Genomic DNA, 19,809 nt, shown 5'->3' with positions numbered 1-19,809 from the left:
GCTACCCTGTACCGACCCTCATAAGATTCTACCCCACCTAGGTCAGTACATGTACGGAGTACCCTACTTCGTATCCCTGGAAACCTAATTGAGATGAATCTATCTTTCTTCTTCTTTTCTCTTTTTTTCTTTTCTCTTTACAGCACTTGACTACTACCTATTTCTTTTCTGTCAATGTCCGTCTCATACCAGAGAACTGCCACATTTAAAATGGAAGTTGGTTATCTGCAAACACACCGCCAAGCGTACCACACCTACACAACAACCAACAGTTAGTACTCGCTCAGTGCTCACACCGAGCTCGGCGTGGAGAACATTTTAACGCCGCCCGCCCCCAAATCGCCCCACCTGCGGACAACGGCTACTTTACATGCCGAACGCTTGTCCCCTCTTTAAGCCATCTCAACGTAACTATAGCAGCCAAAATAGTCCACGTCATGGACTTTATGTGCAACGATACAGCTTATTCGCAAGTACACGAAGTAAGTAGTAGTAAGGGGCAAGGGGGGTGGGGAGGTTGGTTAATAATGCCCTTGATTTACTTTTATCAAACCCTGGGTCATATTTTCCATGAGCGAAGGTTCGGGGATTGTTGTGGACAAGCTTGACAAGATCCAGCCAATGTCATCGCGATCCCACCAGGTAACCAGGGACCCTAGCCAGATCGTGCAGACAGCAGAACATCAATATCACCCAGGGAAACCCGTGTGATCTAGGTACCGTACTTATTATTCGTAATTATCCGGCATCTCAAGACGGTTCTAGCGCATGGTTCGAACGGCGGTGAAGAATCCGAGCAAAATACAGAGAGCAATCAGTGAGAGAGTGAGGATAGGACAGTAGGGGCTGCTTCCGATGCTCTCAACGGTATACGAAAGAAAGGAGTCAAACTTCTCGTTGCTTTTGTTGAGCCTATCCGCTACTCTGGTCTTGTCCGGCTTATGCTCGTCATTGATATTTAATGGTTCACTGTTTTAAACACGGCCAGACCGCACCAAAGCCGAAAAAAATCGCAGCTAATTTACTGACTCGGAATGCAATTGTACCCAAGTTGATCCTTCAGCAGTTAGTGCCGATTCTGTGGGGGCGCTATCTTTCTAACGGCGCTCTACCGTATTTCATCCTGCTGTTTTTTGCCTGACTCCCATGCCCTTGCGTTTGATAATCAACCAAGGCAAGTCAAAAAACTGCTCTCCGTTCAAGATCTTTGTTATCCCGGAGCTTTATCCCTGCAAGCCTAGTCCTTGACACCGTCCCATCCCCCTCCCGAAGAGAAGCTCGGCCCCTTGCCCTGTCTCAGTCAAGCGTGCAGCACCTTCGTCCCGTCTGTCAATGAACAAAAAAAAAAAAATAGCAAATCCAATGCGGTTATGTTCCTACGAGAAAGTTGTTCCAGCCTTTCCCTAATTCCGCTACCAAAGTGACATAGATCATCCGTTCGTCCCGAGGTTTCTCCCCTTAGTCTAGCTTGGTCGAGCTAGATATTAGTGTCTACTGCACGCCTCAGCGCGAGCTGTACCTTTTTTCACCCCTAATTTTGTTCAGATCTCATACATTCCGTGCTTTGTTGATTGTTATAACACGTGGTGCGCAAAACATAAGTCTAAAGCCATCCTGCGGCTTTTGCTTGGCATTTTCCCACACAGCCAGCCGGTTCGCTCTTTTTGCCATTTCGATTCATACCTGATTACGCGCGAAGGATACGAGGGACAATCTGGTTCCTGCACATCCGGCATCCAACTTTTGGACGCCGCAGAACAGTTCGCTGGGAAGCACCTTTTGTGACACAACGGATCCATGGCTTACATACCGGCTGCGATCACCGGGCCCGTCGCCAGGGGCACCGAGGTCCTGCGCGAGTCGCTCGGGAGCCTGACCTGGGGCCCGGCAATGGCCCTCGCCAGACCGGCGGTTGAGGCCGTCTTCTCGCAGATCGAGATTGGGACTCTACTGCTGGTCGACGAGCCGGGCGGCCGTCGGATCGTCTACGGCCAGAAGCTGCCGGATAGGAGCAACGGGACCAAGCTGGACGAGGAGCCGCTCCCAACCCGGCCTAGTGGTGTGCGGAAGGCTACGACTATCCCACGCGTTGAGCTCGTGGTCAAGCGCGATGCGTTCTGGATGCGCTTGTTCTTGTTCGCCGATATGGGGTTGGCCGAAGCTTATATGCTCGGCGACGTTGAATGTGCCGACCTGACGTCTTTCTTCCAGGTCAGTTTACCCCTTGCGTCGATAGAGTAAGCGTTTCTAGGGGGTTTCCATCATTTTGACATTGTAGAGATGTAGCTATTCATTGTGAACCGAGACCAGATGGGCAACGGCACGACGCGCTTCTCAGCTATATCTGGAGCCATTACCAGCCTTGCCAGGACGACCAACACCCTGTCCAACTCCCTACTAAACATCTCGGCTCATTACGACATCAGCAATGAGATGTTTGCTGCGTTTCTCTCCCCGGACATGACCTACTCGTGCCCAGTATGGAAATCGGTCACGGACGGATCCGACGAGCAGGAGGAGTCTCTCGAAGCAGCACAGTTGACCAAACTGCGCAGGTTCATCACTGGAGCACGCATCAAATCGACAGACCACGTGCTGGAAATCGGAACCGGCTGGGGATCCTTCGCCATCGAGGCTGTCAAGGCGACGGGCTGCCGTGTCACCAGTCTCACCCTCTCCAAGGAGCAAAAGGCGCTGGCGGAGGCTAGGATAGCCGACGCTGGGCTCTCTGACCGGATCGAGGTTCTGCTAAAGGACTACCGAGCGCTGGAGGCACCAGAGGGTCGGCCGTTTGACAAGATAGTCTCGATCGAGATGCTCGAAGCGGTCGGGCAGGAATTCCTTAGCACGTACTTTGCCTGCATCGACAGGTTACTGAAGAAAGATGGTGGTATTGCCATGTTTCAGTGCATCACGATGCCAGAAGGCCGACATGAGGCTTACTCCAAGAGCGAAGAGTAAGCTTGTATGATTGCTTGGAGAAGATTTCCGTGGCTGACCATGAAACCTCCCAAACAGCTTTATAAACCACTATATTTTCCCAGGTGGTTACCTCCCCTCGATCACACAGTTGTTGAACCACATCAGCAAAGAATCCCAGGGGACTCTGATTGTCGAGGGTGTCGAAAATATCGGCGGGCATTACAGCAAAACCCTGCGTCTATGGAAGGAGGCGTTCCTAGAAAACTTTGACTCCAAGATCAAGCCTGCGCTCAAGACCGAGCACGCGGGCATGACAGATGAGGCGATTGCTGTTTTTAAGAACAAGTGGGAGGTAAGGGAATCCCCGCCAAAGTTCCCCTTCCGCTATCCCGATGAGCGTACCCAGCCGCGTTCCGTGTCTGCGTCATTAAACTAACGCAAAACGCTGCCTCCAGTACTATTTTACCTATTGCGAGGCTGGCTTCCTCACAAAGACGCTTGGGGACGTGATAATAGCGGTCGGACGCGAGGGTGCCCTGGAACTGATGGAGGGAATCCCGCTATGATTTTGTATATTGCTCCTGGGTTTTGTGGTAATAGCCACCTTTAGACTTTGAGATAGAAATGGCTTCGCTTGTTGGTTCTAAATAGTCGAAGACGACAGACGTTTCAATTCTTCCGCTTCTTCTTCGTTGTCTTTTTATTCGATGAAGAACCGCCGCTGGCACCTGGGTATCGGTTCATGTGCTCCACATCGAACTGGGGTTTGTGCCTGCGGAACAGCAGCATAGCCACCCTCGCATCCTCCACGCTCGAGTGCTGGCCGTCCTGTATCTCCAAGCCCAGGATCTCCTTAGCCAGGATGCGCATCGCCGGCTTGGGCCCGTTGCCGTACTTCCGAAACCCAGAGAACTTGGCCGTGTCCCGGACGTCCTTCGGTGGGTGTCCGAGCCCCAGCACTGCCAGATCGTGCCTGATATCGTGACCGACCACTATCTTCCCACGCAGCAGCTCCGCGACCTGCGTCTGAACCTCGTCAAAGTCCCGCGCAAATCGCATGTCCCGTGCGCTCACACCGCTCACATGTGTGCGCCAGTCAGTGACGACGACTCCTGGTCTAGGACGCACCAGCGAGTCGTAGACCTGGTTTCCGTGAAAATCAACGACCGAGACGCGCGCTAGGATCGACTCATGCCCGCCCGGGCCGATGCCGACCATCTCGCAGTCGATGCCGACATACTTGCCCAGCTGAAGTCCCGGGGTGAGACCTGCATTGGGACGGGACAGAGTCCCTGAGCCGGTGCCGGAAGCGGTTGTCGCCTTGAGGCCCAGGCCGTACGCCTCTGCGACGTGTTCAGGAGAGATGTCGTTGTCCTGGGCCCATACGGCGAGCGAAGGCGCCATGGTAGTTGGGGCAACGGCAGATGTGATTTTGGAGCTTTGAGAAACGCCCATGCTGGATGACCTGCCGCCGCTCCTGCTTTTCTTGGCAGCAGGAGTGTTGCTCGTCGCTGATACAGGCCTTTTGGTAGATTGGTTGCCTTGCAGTGGCTGCGCCGTCTTCAGTCTTTTCTTGGCTTGACCCTTTGCTTCCGGTGGCGATACGTCCTCTATTGGCTTCCTTTTAGCGGCCTTCCTTGGGGCCGCCGACTCTCCCTTTATCTTGGCCTGGAGTTGCTTCCAATTTGATGAGAGGTCAGGGGCCATTTTTCACGTCGTTTTTTATGTTTGAAATCCGGACGTCAAGAAAGTCGCTCGGGTTTCCCCTGCCTCCCTGGTAGAGAACTTCGTAAAGCAATTGCATGCGATGGTTGTGGTTTTCTTTATTAAAAAAAAAACCAAAAACCAAAACGACCTCAGAGTGTGAGATTATGCTCAGTGTATGCAAAACATTGAGTGAGTTCAGTCGTTGCTTTTATTCGCAGGGGCGGCCGCTGACAACTGCACCGCCTCCATCAAAAAGTTTTCATGTTCCAAATTCGAGTCAGAGTTGGTTGGTTGCCAAAGGCTTGTCTAGACCTAGAACTAGACTAGAACCTCCGATCAGGTGGTTTTGGGTGACTGCAGGGCGCGTTCTTCCAGTGGCGACTGGGTTTCTTTAGGCTTCTGGACCCACAATATGCCGCTGCGTCTTCGCTGCATATTTCTGCCAATGCGTCGCACTGGTCAACTAAATCAGGCATAACCTAAACCTGAACATCATCAAACGCCTTATCAAATCCAGTCGTCTATCAACTCACCACCTAATAAAACAAACCACCGATCTCATCACAATACTTCGATATTTCATCAGAGGGACACACAATCAATTGATTGGCTTCGTTCTGATTGAGTGAAAATGAGCCCTCACGCAACGGGAGAGGCCGCCGTTGGCTCGGGCGAGCCGCGGCAGAAGAGCAAGGCGACGGCCGACTCGCTCATCGTAGGCTGCATCGCCATGGTGGAGAAGGATGGACAACCCCGGCGGGCCGAGATTTTGAGCATCAAGGACACCAAGAGCGGCCGGCAGTTCTACTGCAACTTTGACAACTTCAACAAGCGTCTGGACGAGTGGGTTCCGCTCGCACGCATCGACCTCACCCATGATGTTGAGTGGCCCAATCCGGACAAGGACAAGCCCAAGGAGAAGGCCACCAAGAAGATCGCCGGTGCCGCCGCCCAGTCAAAGAAGACTGCGCAGACCAAGAGGGCCGCCGCCGCTGCTGCTGCTGCAGCCCAGAAGAGGCCTGTTGGAAAGCGGGAGCAGTCGGTCGTCTCCGAGGCTGGCGCCAGCCATCCATGGACTGAGTTTGTCGAGTCGCAGTCGCAGCTCAAGACACCTTCGTCAGAAACCCCCGTCACCGCAACCCCAGCGGACGAGGCCGATGACAAGATGGCCTCGGCCATCGCTGGTCTACCACCGGCCGCGGCGGCCACCCCAGCCAGCGTGGATGATATGGACGTCGACGGCGATGACAAAACTATCGGCGGCGTGGGGGCGGACGGCCGTAAGAAGGAGAGGCAACCTTCTTTCAGTCGCGAGGAGGAGATTGAAAAGCTGCGGACTTCCGGGTCCATGACGCAAAATCCGACCGAGATATCGCGTATCCGAAACATATCCAAGGTTCAGTTTGGTCGATACGACCTGTTTCCGTGGTACTTCTCGCCATATCCAGAGGCTTTCTCAATGGAGGACTGCATATCGATATGTGAGTTCTGCCTGTGCTACTACGGAGATGTCAAATCTTTCACGCGCCACTGCCGCAAATGCACGCTCCAGCATCCGCCAGGCAACGAAATCTACCGGGACGAGTACGTTTCGTTCTTTGAGATTGATGGGAGGCGCCAGCGGACATGGTGCCGTAACCTATGTCTACTGTCCAAAATGTTCCTCGACCACAAGACACTGTATTACGACGTTGACCCCTTTCTCTTCTATGTCATGACGACCAAGGACGACAAGGGCGACCATTTGGTTGGCTACTTCTCCAAGGAGAAGGAGAGTGCCGACGGATACAACGTTGCGTGTATTTTGACGCTACCTCAATACCAGCGCAAGGGTTTTGGTCGGTTGTTGATCCAGTTTTCATACGAGCTTTCAAAGATCGAAGGCAAGCTCGGTTCGCCCGAGAAGCCGCTTTCGGATCTGGGTCTGCTCAGTTACCGACAATACTGGGGTGAGAACATTTTGGACCTGCTCATCAGCTTCCACGAGCGCGATGAGCGCTGCAGCATCGAGTCCATCGCCGCACAGCTCTCCATGACCACGGGTGACGTCGAGCATACTCTGCAAGCTCTCAGGATGCAGATTTATCACAAAGGAGAGCACAAGATCGTCATACCTGAAAAGCTACTGCAGCAGCGTGAGAAGTCAAAACAGAAGCAGAAGCGCATGATCGATCCCAGTCGTATCCAGTGGAAGCCACCTGTGTTCAATGCTTCCTCTCGCACATGGGGCTGGTAGTTTGTTGGCCTGGAGATCATTCTTCGAAAAACTGATCTCTGTTCTCTTCTCTGTCCTGTGATTTAGAAAAAAAAATAGATACCCCCTTTCAGCGACGGCAAACTGGAATTGAGCGTCTCATAGCGTGATGTGGACTTTGTCAATGACTTGTTCTATTTCTATTCTCGGACAGTCAGCAGCTCTACACAAACCCAAACGACTTTTGCTCATCTTGATCCTTCTCCTCCACAGGCGGCTCGTCCTGCAATCGCTTAAGCAAACCGGCCAGCCTCTCAACGCCCTCAACAATGGTATCCTCGTTCTCCCAGGAGAAGCATAGCCTCAGGTTCCGTGGGAACCGCACCGCATCCTCATCGCCCTTGACTTGGAACATGCTACCGGCGGCGAGGATCAAGTTTTCGTCCTGCAGCGCGCGGCTGGCTACGATGCTCGCCGATGGTCCGCTGTCCGGCAGCGTCAGCCACACAAAGTATCCACCGTACGTCGACTTCGGCTCCTCAAAGGTCACGCCCAGCGGGGAGAGGTGCTGCCGAACGGCGTTGAGCAGCAGGGCGTGCCTCTTTTGCAAGTCTGGGCGTACGGTCCCGTCTATGTGGGCCGCTAGGGCGCCGGTGCGTATCATCTCCCACTGGGATGGAGATCTTTGTCAGATTTGTTTTTTTTTAAGGTTCGTATCACTTCATCTTGTACACGTCGGCCAGGCTTTTACTAAGTGTAGAAGTAGCCAAAGAGCACCAGGAAAAAGTAACAAACAAAAGAAAAGATCTCACAATCATCACAGCGGCGAGCTGGCTTGCTGCGCCACCACTCTTGTTGCTCCCCGTTGTGGCCAGCCCCAGGGCAAAGGCGGGAGTGCCCTCGGCCCAGCCGGTCCTCACCCCGGGAGCGATAATCTTGCTGAATGAACCGTTGCTCACGGTGTGGCCGAAGCCGCCCGAGTCGAAACGGCTCGCACCGAGACTGTCCGTCAGGTCTCGGTCGATGTCGACCAGGCGCGGCGGCGGCGTCAGGGGAGGGATGTACTGCTGCTGCGGGGACCCCTGCCGTTGTTGCCCGAGTGGCCACTGTAGAAAGTCGTAGACGTCGTCGCTTATCACCAGCGCGTCATACTCCCGCGCCAGCCGGACCAGCCCCTCGCGCCGCGCCACGCTCATGGTTTTGCCCGAGGGGTTGGCGCTGGTGGGCACGCAGTAGATGACATGACGGTATGCCTTACGTGAAGGGGCTAGGTTTTTAAAGACCTGTTTGTCTGTAGGGTTAGTGGGATACATAATCTATCAGATCCAAGGCAATAACAAATAACAAGAAAGTCTCTTGTTGCATCTTCCAAATATTTTCCCAGATACCAAGAAGCGCATCTTACAGGCTCGCTTGGGTCATCAGAGCCAAACTCCTTCAAACCCCTCTCCAACCACTCCAGATCAATACCCTCGTCATCCTCCGGAACGGCTCTCAGACGTCCCCTGAACCCTGCATCTTCAAAGATGGGATTCGAGAGGTGATAGCACGGCGCGACGACCCAGACAGCCTTTGTGAAGCCGGGGTCCGTAAAGGAGCTGAGCACGCAGCCCAGGTTCTGGCTGGCGCCGCCAGTGATGCAGATGCGGGCCGGGTCCGGCGTGCGCCCCCGACTGTGGTAGTAGTACGGGGCCATGAAGCGCGCGAGCTCCTCCCGCAGCGGTTGAAAGCCCGGGTCCGGGGCGTACTGCAGGCCTGGGACGAAGACGTCGGGTTCCGTGAGCATGCGGTCCGCTGCGGTCCGGAGATGCTCGGCCGGCAGCGTGTGTGGTGCCGGCCATCCACGTATCAGGTTGATCTGGCGCTTGGCATTGGCTGGGTCCAGTTGCTTGGGAGTTGTTGTAGCCATTGTCCTGAGGGTCATTCTACCGAAGCGGGGGGATGGGATGGTAGAGTGGGGGACGAGACTTGGAGCAATAGAGATTCTGAGGAATAGCTTGAAGATGTTAAACGGTTGCATAGACGGGTGAACCACACAATTTGAAAGTGCTGAAAAGGTAGTTGGTACTATTTGCAAAGCTCGCTACGCGCTGCTCCCGAAAGCTGCGTTTACTCACGGTATAGTGACGTGCTTCTAATTACTCAGCCGCTGGGACGAGACTCTTGTCATGTAAATAAATACCTCACGTGACACAGCATCCACAATCTGTGATGCAGTCGTGTATCTAGACTTGAGCCTGGAGTTGATGCAGCAGATAACCGTCTTTTTTCTAAACACTTCGCTATCGGATACATCACTTCTTTTGTGGGGCAATACTCTATCGTGAGTTGCTGCGAGGGTTGGGGCTGGCCCTTGAACAACTCCATATATCCCGAGATATCCCCTGCTGAAACAGCATCAGCAAAAATCAAATCGCAAAAGTACTTGATCAAGATGGAAAACAGATAAATTCCAGAAAGAAATGAAGGGGACCTCGGAACAACGATGCCTCTTAATATAAGCCCCCCCCCCTTTTTACATTTACATGTACATTCACTACTGAAGACTGATGCTTTCAACAAGCAAATTCTCTAGCGTTGCTGAGACATTGTTTCACTGTGTGGAATAGCGGAGCAAACTCAAAAATTGGTAGTGAACGAGAAACAAGCCTCGTCTTATTGCGCACAAAAATAGGAGGTGCTGCCCCCAAAGAAAAACAGTAACAATAGTAGTCCCTTACACCTCCCATTTCCATATTTACCGAGTTTTGAAAAGCCTTGTTCATAATTGCCAGCTATGGTTACCGAACTGTCAATGTTCCAGTTCCAATTCCAGTTTCCCCCGGTTCGGTGTACAGACCACCATTTAAGTAAGAGTAAGAGTAAGGGTGGTGGTGTTTGTGTAGGTTTGCGTGTGTGTGAGTGAGTAGTGGTGGTGGTGGTGGTGGTACCAATAACCACATATTCCGTAAGCATCGAGAGATCGAGAATGATAAAAATAGAATGCAGAAAAAAAGCATCTTTGCTACCGTAAAAGGCCATAGAAATCAAGGTTGTACAACAAAGGCTGCAACACAAAGTATTAAAACCCCGTCGCAGGTTTGTCTTTTTGATCAAAGGATAGACGCTCAGAGCTCAGGCTAGAATTCGCCGATGCTAGGCACAATCACTTGGGTAGGAGTCTGCTCCTACGGACTGCCGTGGTATCTGATAATAAATCTTCCTGGCCCGACAGCCAAGACAGAGTCGCGATTCATGGTGAAGAAGGCGGGAACGCGAGTCACGGTTGTTTGCTGGGTAGCAATCACAACCTAGAAACAGGCAATGCCCTCCGAAATTTCTCAAGAGTTTGGATACTTCTCAAGTCTGCAGTGGTGTCGAAGTACGACGAGAGCCCCAGTCTGCAGGGCGTCTGTACGATCCTCTGCCGCGACCAGACGGGGCTGGGGGCAGGGAACCTGAACTAGAGCTTGGAGATTGCTGTGGCGCGTCGTTGGAATAAGGTGTCGATGACTCTCTAGACCTAGTAGTGTTTCCATTGCCATTTCCCCCACGGCTAGCATGTGTTCGTGGCCCCGAGCCCCGTGAGCCTCGCGAGCTGCTGCTGCTACTGCTATTGTTGTTGGGACCAGACCTCGAAGAAGTACTGTAAGAGCGCGCTGTTGGCAGGTGCACGCGTTTCCTCTGGGTCATACCTTGAAGGCAGACAAAGGCGAAGCTTTGAGGATTTTCCTCTAAGACCTCGATGGTAGTTGGCGAGATCCACATCCGCTTAGGCGTCGAACGGGCTGGGGCAGGCGAAGGGTTCCAAGCCGCATCTGGCACCGTGGTTGGAATTCGAATCGCCGGCAACGAGCCCATTTCTTGCTCCTCAAAGCATTCCTCTGCCATCACCTTCGAAGTCGGAGAGCCACTTGCTGTCATGTCCGCGCCTGCAAAGCCGGGAAGTGATACCGTTGCTTGTGCCTGCGAGGCTGTAGAATCCATAGCCCGACGACTAGTAGAGTCTATCGCCATCCGACCGGTCTGGGAAGATGTCTTGCTATCGTGGAGGAGGTCGTTGATTCTGCTTTGCCACTTGGATGATGCCGATTGCTGAGCCGCTGATGATGCTGGGGGCCCACGAGGCTGGCTCTCTTGAAACGGCCTCGGGGTGGCCCAGTTAAAAGAAGCAGGCGCGGCAGCACTTGATCCAGTGTTTGATGCTGCGACCTGCCTACCCATCGAAGGTGGCAGTCTCACTACGGGGCGGGAAGGCGGTAAGGCCACATGTGGATGTGTTGCGTCTCCGTCGAAGGCCGGATGGCCATCCATATCAGGCGGTGGTGGTGAAGGCGAGCGGTGGCGATTCATATCTTCGGGACGAGCGCCATCGGTCTTGACAGGGAAAAATCGTGAGGTTCGGCTTTGTGGCGAGGCAGTAGACGCCGCGCCAGTCGGAGAAACTACTGCCTTGGCAGTACGCTCATCCGCGGCAGACGATTTCCAGGAGGCGCCATGAACGACCTGAATTCGGTCCTTGGTCTCAATTCGCCTGCCATCGCTGTCAAACTTGACAGGCTTCCAGGAGTCATGATATGCTGGATGAGTTTCATCGGCTGATGCCCCTCGAGCCTCCAATTCCGATTGCTGCTGCATCATTCTCTCTCGCGTCTCGTTCGTCATTCTCTCGTCACTTGTCTTGGAAGCTATTGCCCAGCGCGATCGGGTATCGTCGTCGGCCGAGTTGGATCCGCGTGGAAGACCTGCTGCGGCCGCCGATGGAGGCGCGATGGGCTTCGGGATATGGGCAGCCTGGGCCTTGCCACCATTGGGTGGCCCAATAGGGCCCGGTCCTGCAGTTGAAGGGCCACTAATCTGGGGCATATTAGGCGGGAATCCATCCGGCAGGCGGCCCAGATCAGCATTAAATGTTCCATTGCCGAGACTCCTGTTATTGTTTGGCGCCCCCCAGACGTTCTGAACAGCTGGTTGTCCGCCTGTCGGTCCCCATGAGAAACGACTAGGCTGCGCAGGAGGGGCCCCTTGCCAGGGCGGGGCCGCTTTACCATCTTGCAGCGGCGCTGGATTTGATTCTGCATTCGGCACAGGCTCATGTCTCCCTTGCATACCCGTGGGTCGAATTTCCTTCTCAGCCAGAGCCGGTGATGCTTTCGTCTCTCCACCCTGCCCAGCCACCGATGTCTTTATCTCGCTAGGGTTGCTGGCTGCCGTTTCTTGTTTGTGTGAAGCCTGAGTGGCTGGGGTCTCGCTCGAGAGAGAGGTCGAAGTCTTGGTAGCAACAGTCGCCTCCTTCGAGGCCGCTTGCTTTGCACTTTTCCGCTCAGGCGCTGGGCCAAGGGCTGCAAGCTTGGCCGCGATCCTCTTTTGCTTTTCGGCCTCGGCTTTCGCTTCTTCTTCTGCCTTGCGTTGCCGAGCGGCCTGAAGCTTCTCGGCCATGAGCTTCTTCTGTAGCTCATAGTCATCGACTGTTGGTCCCTGAGGAGGTCCTTGGGTCATGGGAGGCACATTTTGTCGATCGTGTGCCGCGGCGTTCGGATATGGCGCAGCTTGAGATGCATATGGTGAAGTCCTCGCTTGCCACACCGGACCATGCCCTTGACGCAGTCCGGATGGAGACACAGGGCTGTCACCTGTGAAAGAAGTTCGTCGACCGTGGAGAAGCTCCTGGGGAGGCATCCCCTGATCGTGCGGTTTTGCGCCTCGCTGAAACAGAGAGCCGCTTCCCCCACTAACATTAGAAGATCCACGTCGGCGACCATAAGGAGCTTCCTGGTCACTCCGATTCGTCTGGAAAGCTGGCGAAGGTCCTGGCGGGCCCTCTCCGTGCGGTACTCGCTGCAGCACGGCTGGAGGGTGCCTTTGATGTGGATCTACTCTTCCTGGTCCACGACGTTCCGTAACTGGCTCATATCTACCGGACTGCGAGTTGAAAAGCTCTCGGTTAGGGTTAACAGGGCCATTGGATCGGCTGAAATCATCCGCAGCAATCTCCTTGGCCGCTGGCGGACTAATCCCTCTCATGGATGACTGTGTTTCTCGGGGTTGATTTCGTCCGGGCACCTGAGGCGCCGAGGTATCAAGTAATACCGGGGAGGATTTGTTTACTGGAGGCAGAGTAGCCCATGGGGACTTGACTGGTGCTGGTGGAGGTGGTGGCCTGGCTACCAGGGTCGGCTTCTCGGGTGCGCCCTTGAGAACCAAGCCTTTGCCACCACCAAGGATTGCCTTTCCGGAGGACATTTGAGCGGGTGCAGGAGACTTTGGTTTTTCTGAAAGCTTAGGATCCTTGGCCAGTGATTCTGATGTTGATGCTGCTGGTGTCGGCACCGGCGCCGGCGCCGGCTCCAGCTCCGAGGCTGCTGGTGCAGGGGGCAATGTGGCCGTCTCGTCAACTGTAGGTATCGTCACCTTGGTGCCATCGTTCCACTGGATTTCACTGGGGATCCAGTCATCATCGTCGTCATCAACGTCGGCCCAGTTATTTGCGGCATTGGTGTCTTCGGGCGCCAATCGAGCTGTCATGTGAATTCCATACTTCTTCAGCTCCTCGTCGGTAAGCTTCTTAGGTTCAACGGGTGGGGGAGCTGCTGGAAGTGTCAGATACGCCATCTCTCCAGTTTAGAATCCATAGAAACCGAAAAGCACGTACGTCGATTTTTGGTCCAGACAGTACTTGGGTCTGGTGCGCCAGCCGGCTTCCCGCCTGTGCCTCCAGACGCCTTACTTCCATCTCGTGATGTCGTACCGAGCTTTGCTACCAACCGTGGTCGAGCCACAGCGGAAGCGCCCGCGCCCGGTGTGCCGGATGCTGCAGGCGTGGAGCTTGCTTTCTCTAGGTTCTTTGGGGTAGTTGTCCCTGAGCTCTGCGCCTTGTTGCCGAGAAAGGTCTTGTTGACGGATACTGATTTGAATGAAGTCGGCTTCTTGACCGTGGAGGATGTCCTCGTGTGGCCCTTCCCGTCATATTTAGATCCATCATCCTTCCCCGCCTCGGTATCCGAGCCCCCACTGACGCTAACCTCTGTCGAGTTTACTAGATTATCCACGGTATCGGAAAGATGTTTGTTTTCGATCTCGTCAGTAAGTGAGGGGCCAGCGCCATTTACAAGCGACTGCTTGTCGTCGACATTTTGAGAGTCTACGCTGATGGTAATGATCTGGCAAGAACATGTTAGTCAGTCCAAACTGTAGCCGGATATTGCGAGACTAGCGTGTCCAGCGTTGCAAAAGGGCGCTGCCAGGGCGCAAAAGGCCACGAGTGCGGGTGAGCGCGTGCTGAGCTCGCGCGAGAAACAGAGGCGGTACATACAGGCTCGGTGGAGTTTTTGGCAGCATCGACGGGATTCGACTGGGTGGCCTCAGCAGCCATCATCCGTTGCGAAGACTGACTAGGTTGGCGAAAGGCGATAATTATCAAAGTGATCGCTCAAGTCGTTGAGTTGTCTCGTTGTATCGTTGGAGTTCGATCTGCAGCTCGATAAGCGAGTTGATAATGTGTATCGGCGTGCGTCCTCGATTTTTTTTCTCCCGCGATTGCCCGCCTGGTCAAACAGAACCTTGTCTGTAAACGTGATGTCCTTCCTTGGTTGGCTCGTCGGGCTCGGCGGGTCGGCTCGGGTTTCTTGACGACTTCTGCGGCAACGGGTCGTCGTTGAGCAAGGGGAACGAAGTGCTGCTCTTTGACTAGCACTGGACCACGGGTCAATCGGATGCTTCGTCCTATGTAGATATTCCCTTCCTAGATCTGATTTTGGGGCGGAATGGGGGGGGGGATAGGAAAATATCGCGGTGGTGAGATGTGTCGAAGTGCACAGTGTCCAAATTGAACAGCCTTTCCCGCCAGTTGATTGATCGAATCCAATCCGCACAAGCTGGCTGCATGGGAGTGCGGCTGGCCCTGCGTTACGGTGATTCAAACCGGCCCCCCGTCTGTTTTGGGCCTAGCGCCACGTTGCGGTCAATTCGTTTCAATCTCTGACTGGGTCAAGCGCTCCTTGGAAGCTTCACCCAAGAAAAAAACAGAAAGAAGCTGGCAAGCGGGGCGAAGTCCCCCGTTTGCAAGGATCGTGGCAGCAAATTGACTATGACACACCTCATCATCAATGCTATTTTCTGTCACCTCTTGTGACGTTTTACGGCGTGGATAGAATCCTAGGTAGTGTACCTATGCAGAAACACGCACACCAATATGTCTTAGTTGCGACCCGCACTGTGAGTTGGCAAATAGGCGCATGGACACACCAAGGAGCCAGCCGCCAAGGACGGCTCTCAACGAGTTTACGGGTAAGCTACCCTCGGCAAAGATTAGATGCTGTATTTGCTTCAAATCTTTTTAAAACTGTGCCACGCGTTGCCTTGGATTGCTCATCATCTTCTTGATTTCGTCCATTCGCAACAAAAAAAAAAAAATCTACCGGCATACAAGCCAATCCTTGTTCACATTCTCAAATCATAAGCGTCTGTGCAAACATGGAATTGCCCAGTAAATGCAATCAAGGGAAGAGACAAATGAATTTCCTTAGAGCTCAAGTGGTGTACAAACGGTCTTCTTCTATTCGCCGTAGCTACAATCCATATTACAAGTCCTCCCCAAGGGCCTAACGATTGATTTAGTGGGGGTTGTTCTTGTGGTGGCCTAGCACGCGTTCGACTGTTAGCAAAGGACGTTTGAGAATAAAGTGTGTGTCTGCGCGACGTTGGTATCCAAGGGACTTACGGAGGTGGAAGTAGTAGTTCTGAGCGTAGCCGACAGCGAGAATGAAGGCAATGGCATGAATGATAGCTGTGACAAAATGTCAGTCGTGCAATCCTGTCGCAATGACAAGGTCAATGGCCAGGCGAACGTACGCTTAGCGGTTGGGTTCTTGCCAAAGTGCTTGGCCTGGTAGCGGCCGAGGATGCCGGTGGCCTTCTGCTCTGGAGCGGCACCCCTGGGAAGCTTCGAGTAGAAGTTGACGACGCGCTTCATGCGGACGGCATCAGGGGCAGCGCCGATAGCCTGTTATGACAGCTAGCTCGTCAGTCTCGGCTTCATTGCCGCAAAGTCCGGGACATCGGAGCCCAGACGAAGGATCCATCGCCCCCAGGATCACCTGGCGCTCCTTTCGCTACGCTCCAGATTGTCTCAAAATCCAACGTCCCCGAAGTCCATGGAAAGATGGCACTGATCGGCTGCATGGATCCGGACTTGTCGATTCAAACTGGCCGGAGTTTCCATCGCTTCGAGGGAGTGAAGAAGTGATCCAAATCGGACTTACGTTCGGCGAGGCAACCTGAAGCGCGGGCACGAAGAATGTCAGTAACCATGTGGACAATAAGATGCATCGCATCGCCTCGGGGGTTAGTCGGTTTGCACCATAAGAAAAAACCGTCATACCTTGGGAGGAATGAGCGTTGAAAGCGCTCGGCGAGTAACGTGGCTCATGGTGACAATTGGGTCGACCCGATTTCAAAGAATAGAAGATTAGAAGTCGGTAGAAATGTGCTCAATTGGCTGTGTCGCAATCGTCGTGCCAATTGAGGTCGGGTTCTTCTTGAGCTGAGGTCGGGTCGGGGACTGTTGGAAATCGAGGTTCTCCCGCGAACAGGTTTGCTACGGGCGGCGGTTCTTTCCGCCGAATGGCTTTTGGCCAATCACGTGCGTGCCAGGCGAGGCTGAGAAGTGGAGCTCCCATCCCATTGACGTCCCAATTGTGCTCGAGCTTGCCGAGAGTCGATGGTGATGTCTTCGTGGATCAATTGAACTCTCAACAAACTCCAAATCCCAGTTCTAGGGTGGTCAATCCAACCAGCTATGGCTTCTCTCAGATCCTCCTCGACTGCTGCTGCCCGGCTCCTCCGGAGCGCGTCGTGGCAGCAAACACGAGCCGTCGTCGCTGGCCGCAGACACGAAAGCTCACTCGTCCGCTCAGAGAAATCAGGCCCCGCGCTCCCCGACACCGACGCCAAACCGGCAAACCAGCCCGACTACCAGTCGGCCTTCGACAAGGCTACCTCGTAAGAGTCACGTCTCTATAGGCCTTTGTAGTACCGTCGCGGCCCGTCTCGATTGCTGACTGCAACCCACTCACCCTCCAGAACCTTCAGCCCTGTGCCCAAGCGTGTGCTTGATGGCAGCGAGCCGACCGAGGCTCTTCCTGCGGCAGTTCTCTCGGGTGCTCCCATGGAGCTCCAGGCCCGGACAGTCCGGTAAGAAAGACAGCGCATGACAGATATCTTGAAGATGAACAATATTCCTGACATCGCAATCTGAAAACAACAGCATCTACCGTCCCTCGAAGCCAGCTACGCAGTCTGGCACGCACGGATTGCGCCAGTGGCGTATGGATTGGGATGTCTTGGGCAAAGGTCACCGCTGGGAGAACCCGCTGATGGGCTGGCAGTCATCAGGCGACTTCATGCAGGGCTCGCACATATACTTCAAGAGTAAGGAGGAAGCCATCGCGTTTGCCGAGAAGCAGGGCTACGAGTATTTTGTGCAGGAGCCCAACGAGCGCAAAATCACACCCAAGGCCTACGCCAACAACTTCTTGTACAGCGACAAGAAGTTGAAGCACATTAGGACCAAATAGATGGGGCAACTTGAGTTCTGTTGGGATTAGTTATAGAATCAGTGAGGCAGCCGGCTTTTTGGACTCTACGGGCGTTCAGAACTTTTCCTGGATTGTAAATACAATGTCTTGTGATAAAAAAAACAGTCGACAAAATCGAATTGGCTATGATGACTTTCTGGCTCCATTTCCGATACTTTGAATGGTTAGACGGAGTAAATGCAATCACTACCAAGCACTGCGATCTATGCCTTTGTATTGACCATGCCATGCGCCTGTGCCTCTTGCACAATGGGCGCGTGGGCGTAAGACACTAGAACATTGAAGAGAAATCAAAGTGGGAAAAGCAAAGCTCGATTGCATGATGTCCATCAAGGTTATTGGAGTAACGATTCAAGCATGTGCAGTCTCCATGTGAAAGAGGATAATTTGATGAAAGTAGGCAAATAATATCAAGTAATCCGAGTCCCAAAAGCGTTTCCAACGCCCGAGCATGCTTCCAAGCAACTCCGACCCACCAAACCATCCAAAGCCGAACTCCAAGTAATCAAATACAACCATAAAAAGTTTGAGCAATGAGCAAAAGCGCCAGGACTGGGACCTTGGGCATTGAGCTCGAGTTTGGTGGACTTAATCCATGGATCCACTCTTCAATCATACACTTCAGTAATGTCATTTCATAAAGTTCATGCGCCTCACAAGGACTATGTCACCATCAGCTCGGGATCGTGGTCAGCGCCATGGTCATCAGTCATGTCTCTGCCGTCCTTCTCGACTCGAAAGCCAAGGGCGATGTGAGCAGGCAACTCAACCTTGCGTTGCCTAGCTGTGCTCTCAGCCCAGGTTCGTAATCGTACAAGGTTACGTATTGCCGCCTCTCTTCTTTGAGTCTGCAACTCCAAAACGGCCTTATTGACCATCTCGGCAACTTGTCTCCTCAAATCAGGATTGAGCAGGTGTCGGAGGTTTTCCGGTAGATCGTTCTTATCGAAGAACAGCAGCGACATGGTTCTCTCCAGCTCTTTTATAAATTTTTCATTGGCAGGCGCGCGGGGAGCGAGTTGCTCCTGTGCAAACTTGATAACCCTTTCAATGTCACCATGGCCGCTGGTCCTGATGAGCTCAACCAGCTGAAGACGGAGGAGTTCAAAATGCAGCTTAGGGTCATTTCCCAGGATCTACATGTAACACAGTCAGCAATGTGTCAAATACATGTGTGGTTGGTGATCAAAAATGGTCATAGGGTGTTTGCTCATGATTTTCAGTGTGGTGTTAATCATCAAAGGCACATAGGCCATATGCGTGGTGCATGAAGTTTTTTAATCATCGCAGGTAATTCGTGGTAGGATATGAAAATGAAATGGGCTAGTCACATACCTCTGGGTCAAGATCATTCAGACCGTCAATCGCATCTGAAATTTGGCCCTGATGGATCTGGTTCTGAATCTCACGGCGTGCTATGATAGAGACCACGTCCTGTTGGGCAGGGATATTTGCTTCTTTTGCAAAATTTGCTGCAGCCTTGGGGTATCCTTCCATGGTCAGATAGTCAAGGATAACAGCATTGATGTCACTAGATCAATAGTTAGTTGACTGAATCGATCGCGCGGGGATTATTTAAAATCGGCGAATGCTGCAATTTCAGAACGCTTGGACACAATGTTGTTCCGCATCGTATTTCTCGGAGAGATTCCCATTTTGTGTGATCATCACATTACAGCAGAGGGAAGGTGGGGAACAAAAAGTGCATCACAAACATACCTCTTAGGCGATCGAACGGCAGAAACCCTCGCATCGAAGGAATGTTTTATGGGCGTGGCTGTGGAAGTAGTGGAAGCCTACATAACACGCGTCAGAATCATCCCGTGCTGTAGAAACTCCGTGTGCGAGATAAAAACGTACCATTACGTCCGAGCTATCGGCGCGAGCTGCGCCCAATGTTGGAGTAGGTGAGGATCCGTCCGCTCGCCAACTACGAAAGTGTTCGTAGAGAAATTGCCTGAAGACTGGTGCGAGGTCTGGAGTAAGAGCCTCAGGCTCAAGACTGTCGCGACCCTGCGTGGTTGACCGTGGCATATATAGCCGGCGGGGGGTTGGTTTATCGGGGATTCATTTGCACTCAACAAGGAAAGAGAGACCGTAGTCAAAATGCGATTGGGAGTAGCCAATTGCAAGAAATTAGGTTGCGCTGGTACGACCGACCTATAGTTGCCTGATTCAGCCCATAGCTTTTATTCCCTTTTCTGAAGGTGTAGTTTCAGGAAGAAAGGAAAAAAGAATGGAATATGGGAGACGAGAGGAGAGTTTGAGAAAGAAAATTCGAGCTCAAGGCTTTTCTTTTCAAGCATGGGACTGACGTGGGGTCATTTTTCCTGTCACTTGATTGGTTCCGCGGAAGCTACCAGTCAACAGTTGTGGCGCTTGCTTCAGATACCCACTTAAGCTGTTTCCAGC

At 53.1% G+C, this 19,809-nt stretch overlaps 8 protein-coding genes across 8 annotated transcripts; 3 read left to right on the top strand and 5 right to left on the bottom strand.

Moving 5' to 3' along the window:
• Positions 1-862: 862 nt before the first annotated feature.
• On the bottom strand, positions 863-4,931 carry MGG_04132 (RNA exonuclease 4). Its single transcript, XM_003719650.1, has one exon. The coding sequence runs from the start codon at positions 4,627-4,629 to the stop codon at positions 3,592-3,594; it is 1,038 nt and encodes a 345-aa protein (XP_003719698.1). The 5' UTR covers positions 4,630-4,931; the 3' UTR covers positions 863-3,591.
• On the top strand, positions 1,249-3,655 carry MGG_04131 (cyclopropane-fatty-acyl-phospholipid synthase). The gene is made up of 4 exons (XM_003719651.1): positions 1,249-2,211; positions 2,287-2,957; positions 3,019-3,274; positions 3,378-3,655. Exons 1-4 carry the CDS (start codon positions 1,798-1,800, stop codon positions 3,486-3,488), a joined length of 1,452 nt encoding a protein of 483 aa, XP_003719699.1. The 5' UTR covers positions 1,249-1,797; the 3' UTR covers positions 3,489-3,655.
• Positions 4,932-5,108: 177 nt separating the features above from the next.
• Positions 5,109-9,221, top strand: MGG_04133 (histone acetyltransferase esa-1). Its single transcript, XM_003719648.1, has 2 exons — positions 5,109-7,532; positions 7,590-9,221. Exon 1 carries the CDS (start codon positions 5,261-5,263, stop codon positions 6,863-6,865), a length of 1,605 nt encoding a protein of 534 aa, XP_003719696.1. The 5' UTR covers positions 5,109-5,260; the 3' UTR covers positions 6,866-7,532; positions 7,590-9,221.
• Positions 6,866-9,094, bottom strand: MGG_04134 (aminotransferase). The gene is made up of 3 exons (XM_003719649.1): positions 8,229-9,094; positions 7,636-8,106; positions 6,866-7,493 (listed from the first exon to the last, which is right to left on the bottom strand). The coding sequence occupies exons 1-3, from the start codon at positions 8,841-8,843 to the stop codon at positions 7,047-7,049; spliced, it is 1,533 nt and encodes a 510-aa protein (XP_003719697.1). The 5' UTR covers positions 8,844-9,094; the 3' UTR covers positions 6,866-7,046.
• A 172-nt stretch (positions 9,222-9,393) lies between the features above and the next one.
• MGG_12158 (uncharacterized protein) lies at positions 9,394-14,592 on the bottom strand. The gene is made up of 3 exons (XM_003719647.1): positions 14,115-14,592; positions 13,455-13,962; positions 9,394-13,389 (listed from the first exon to the last, which is right to left on the bottom strand). Exons 1-3 carry the CDS (start codon positions 14,175-14,177, stop codon positions 10,163-10,165), a joined length of 3,798 nt encoding a protein of 1,265 aa, XP_003719695.1. The 5' UTR covers positions 14,178-14,592; the 3' UTR covers positions 9,394-10,162.
• A 552-nt stretch (positions 14,593-15,144) lies between these two features.
• On the bottom strand, positions 15,145-16,375 carry MGG_04135 (mitochondrial F1F0 ATP synthase subunit F). Its single transcript, XM_003719646.1, has 5 exons — positions 16,182-16,375; positions 16,063-16,077; positions 15,653-15,803; positions 15,522-15,587; positions 15,145-15,440 (listed from the first exon to the last, which is right to left on the bottom strand). Exons 1-5 carry the CDS (start codon positions 16,227-16,229, stop codon positions 15,415-15,417), a joined length of 306 nt encoding a protein of 101 aa, XP_003719694.1. The 5' UTR covers positions 16,230-16,375; the 3' UTR covers positions 15,145-15,414.
• A 120-nt stretch (positions 16,376-16,495) lies between these two features.
• MGG_04136 (uncharacterized protein) lies at positions 16,496-17,529 on the top strand. The gene is made up of 3 exons (XM_003719645.1): positions 16,496-16,801; positions 16,883-16,993; positions 17,067-17,529. Exons 1-3 carry the CDS (start codon positions 16,599-16,601, stop codon positions 17,374-17,376), a joined length of 624 nt encoding a protein of 207 aa, XP_003719693.1. The 5' UTR covers positions 16,496-16,598; the 3' UTR covers positions 17,377-17,529.
• MGG_04137 (CTLH domain-containing protein) lies at positions 17,426-19,663 on the bottom strand. The gene is made up of 4 exons (XM_003719644.1): positions 19,258-19,663; positions 19,117-19,193; positions 18,733-18,928; positions 17,426-18,533 (listed from the first exon to the last, which is right to left on the bottom strand). The coding sequence occupies exons 1-4, from the start codon at positions 19,429-19,431 to the stop codon at positions 18,060-18,062; spliced, it is 921 nt and encodes a 306-aa protein (XP_003719692.1). The 5' UTR covers positions 19,432-19,663; the 3' UTR covers positions 17,426-18,059.
• Between the last annotated feature and the right edge of the window lie 146 nt (positions 19,664-19,809).

The sequence above is a fragment of the Pyricularia oryzae genome, chromosome 6, assembly GCF_000002495.2.
Source record: "Pyricularia oryzae 70-15 chromosome 6, whole genome shotgun sequence".
In the NCBI taxonomy this organism is placed as follows: Eukaryota; Fungi; Ascomycota; class Sordariomycetes; order Magnaporthales; family Pyriculariaceae; genus Pyricularia; species Pyricularia oryzae.
This window is presented reverse-complemented; position numbering and strand designations above follow the sequence as displayed.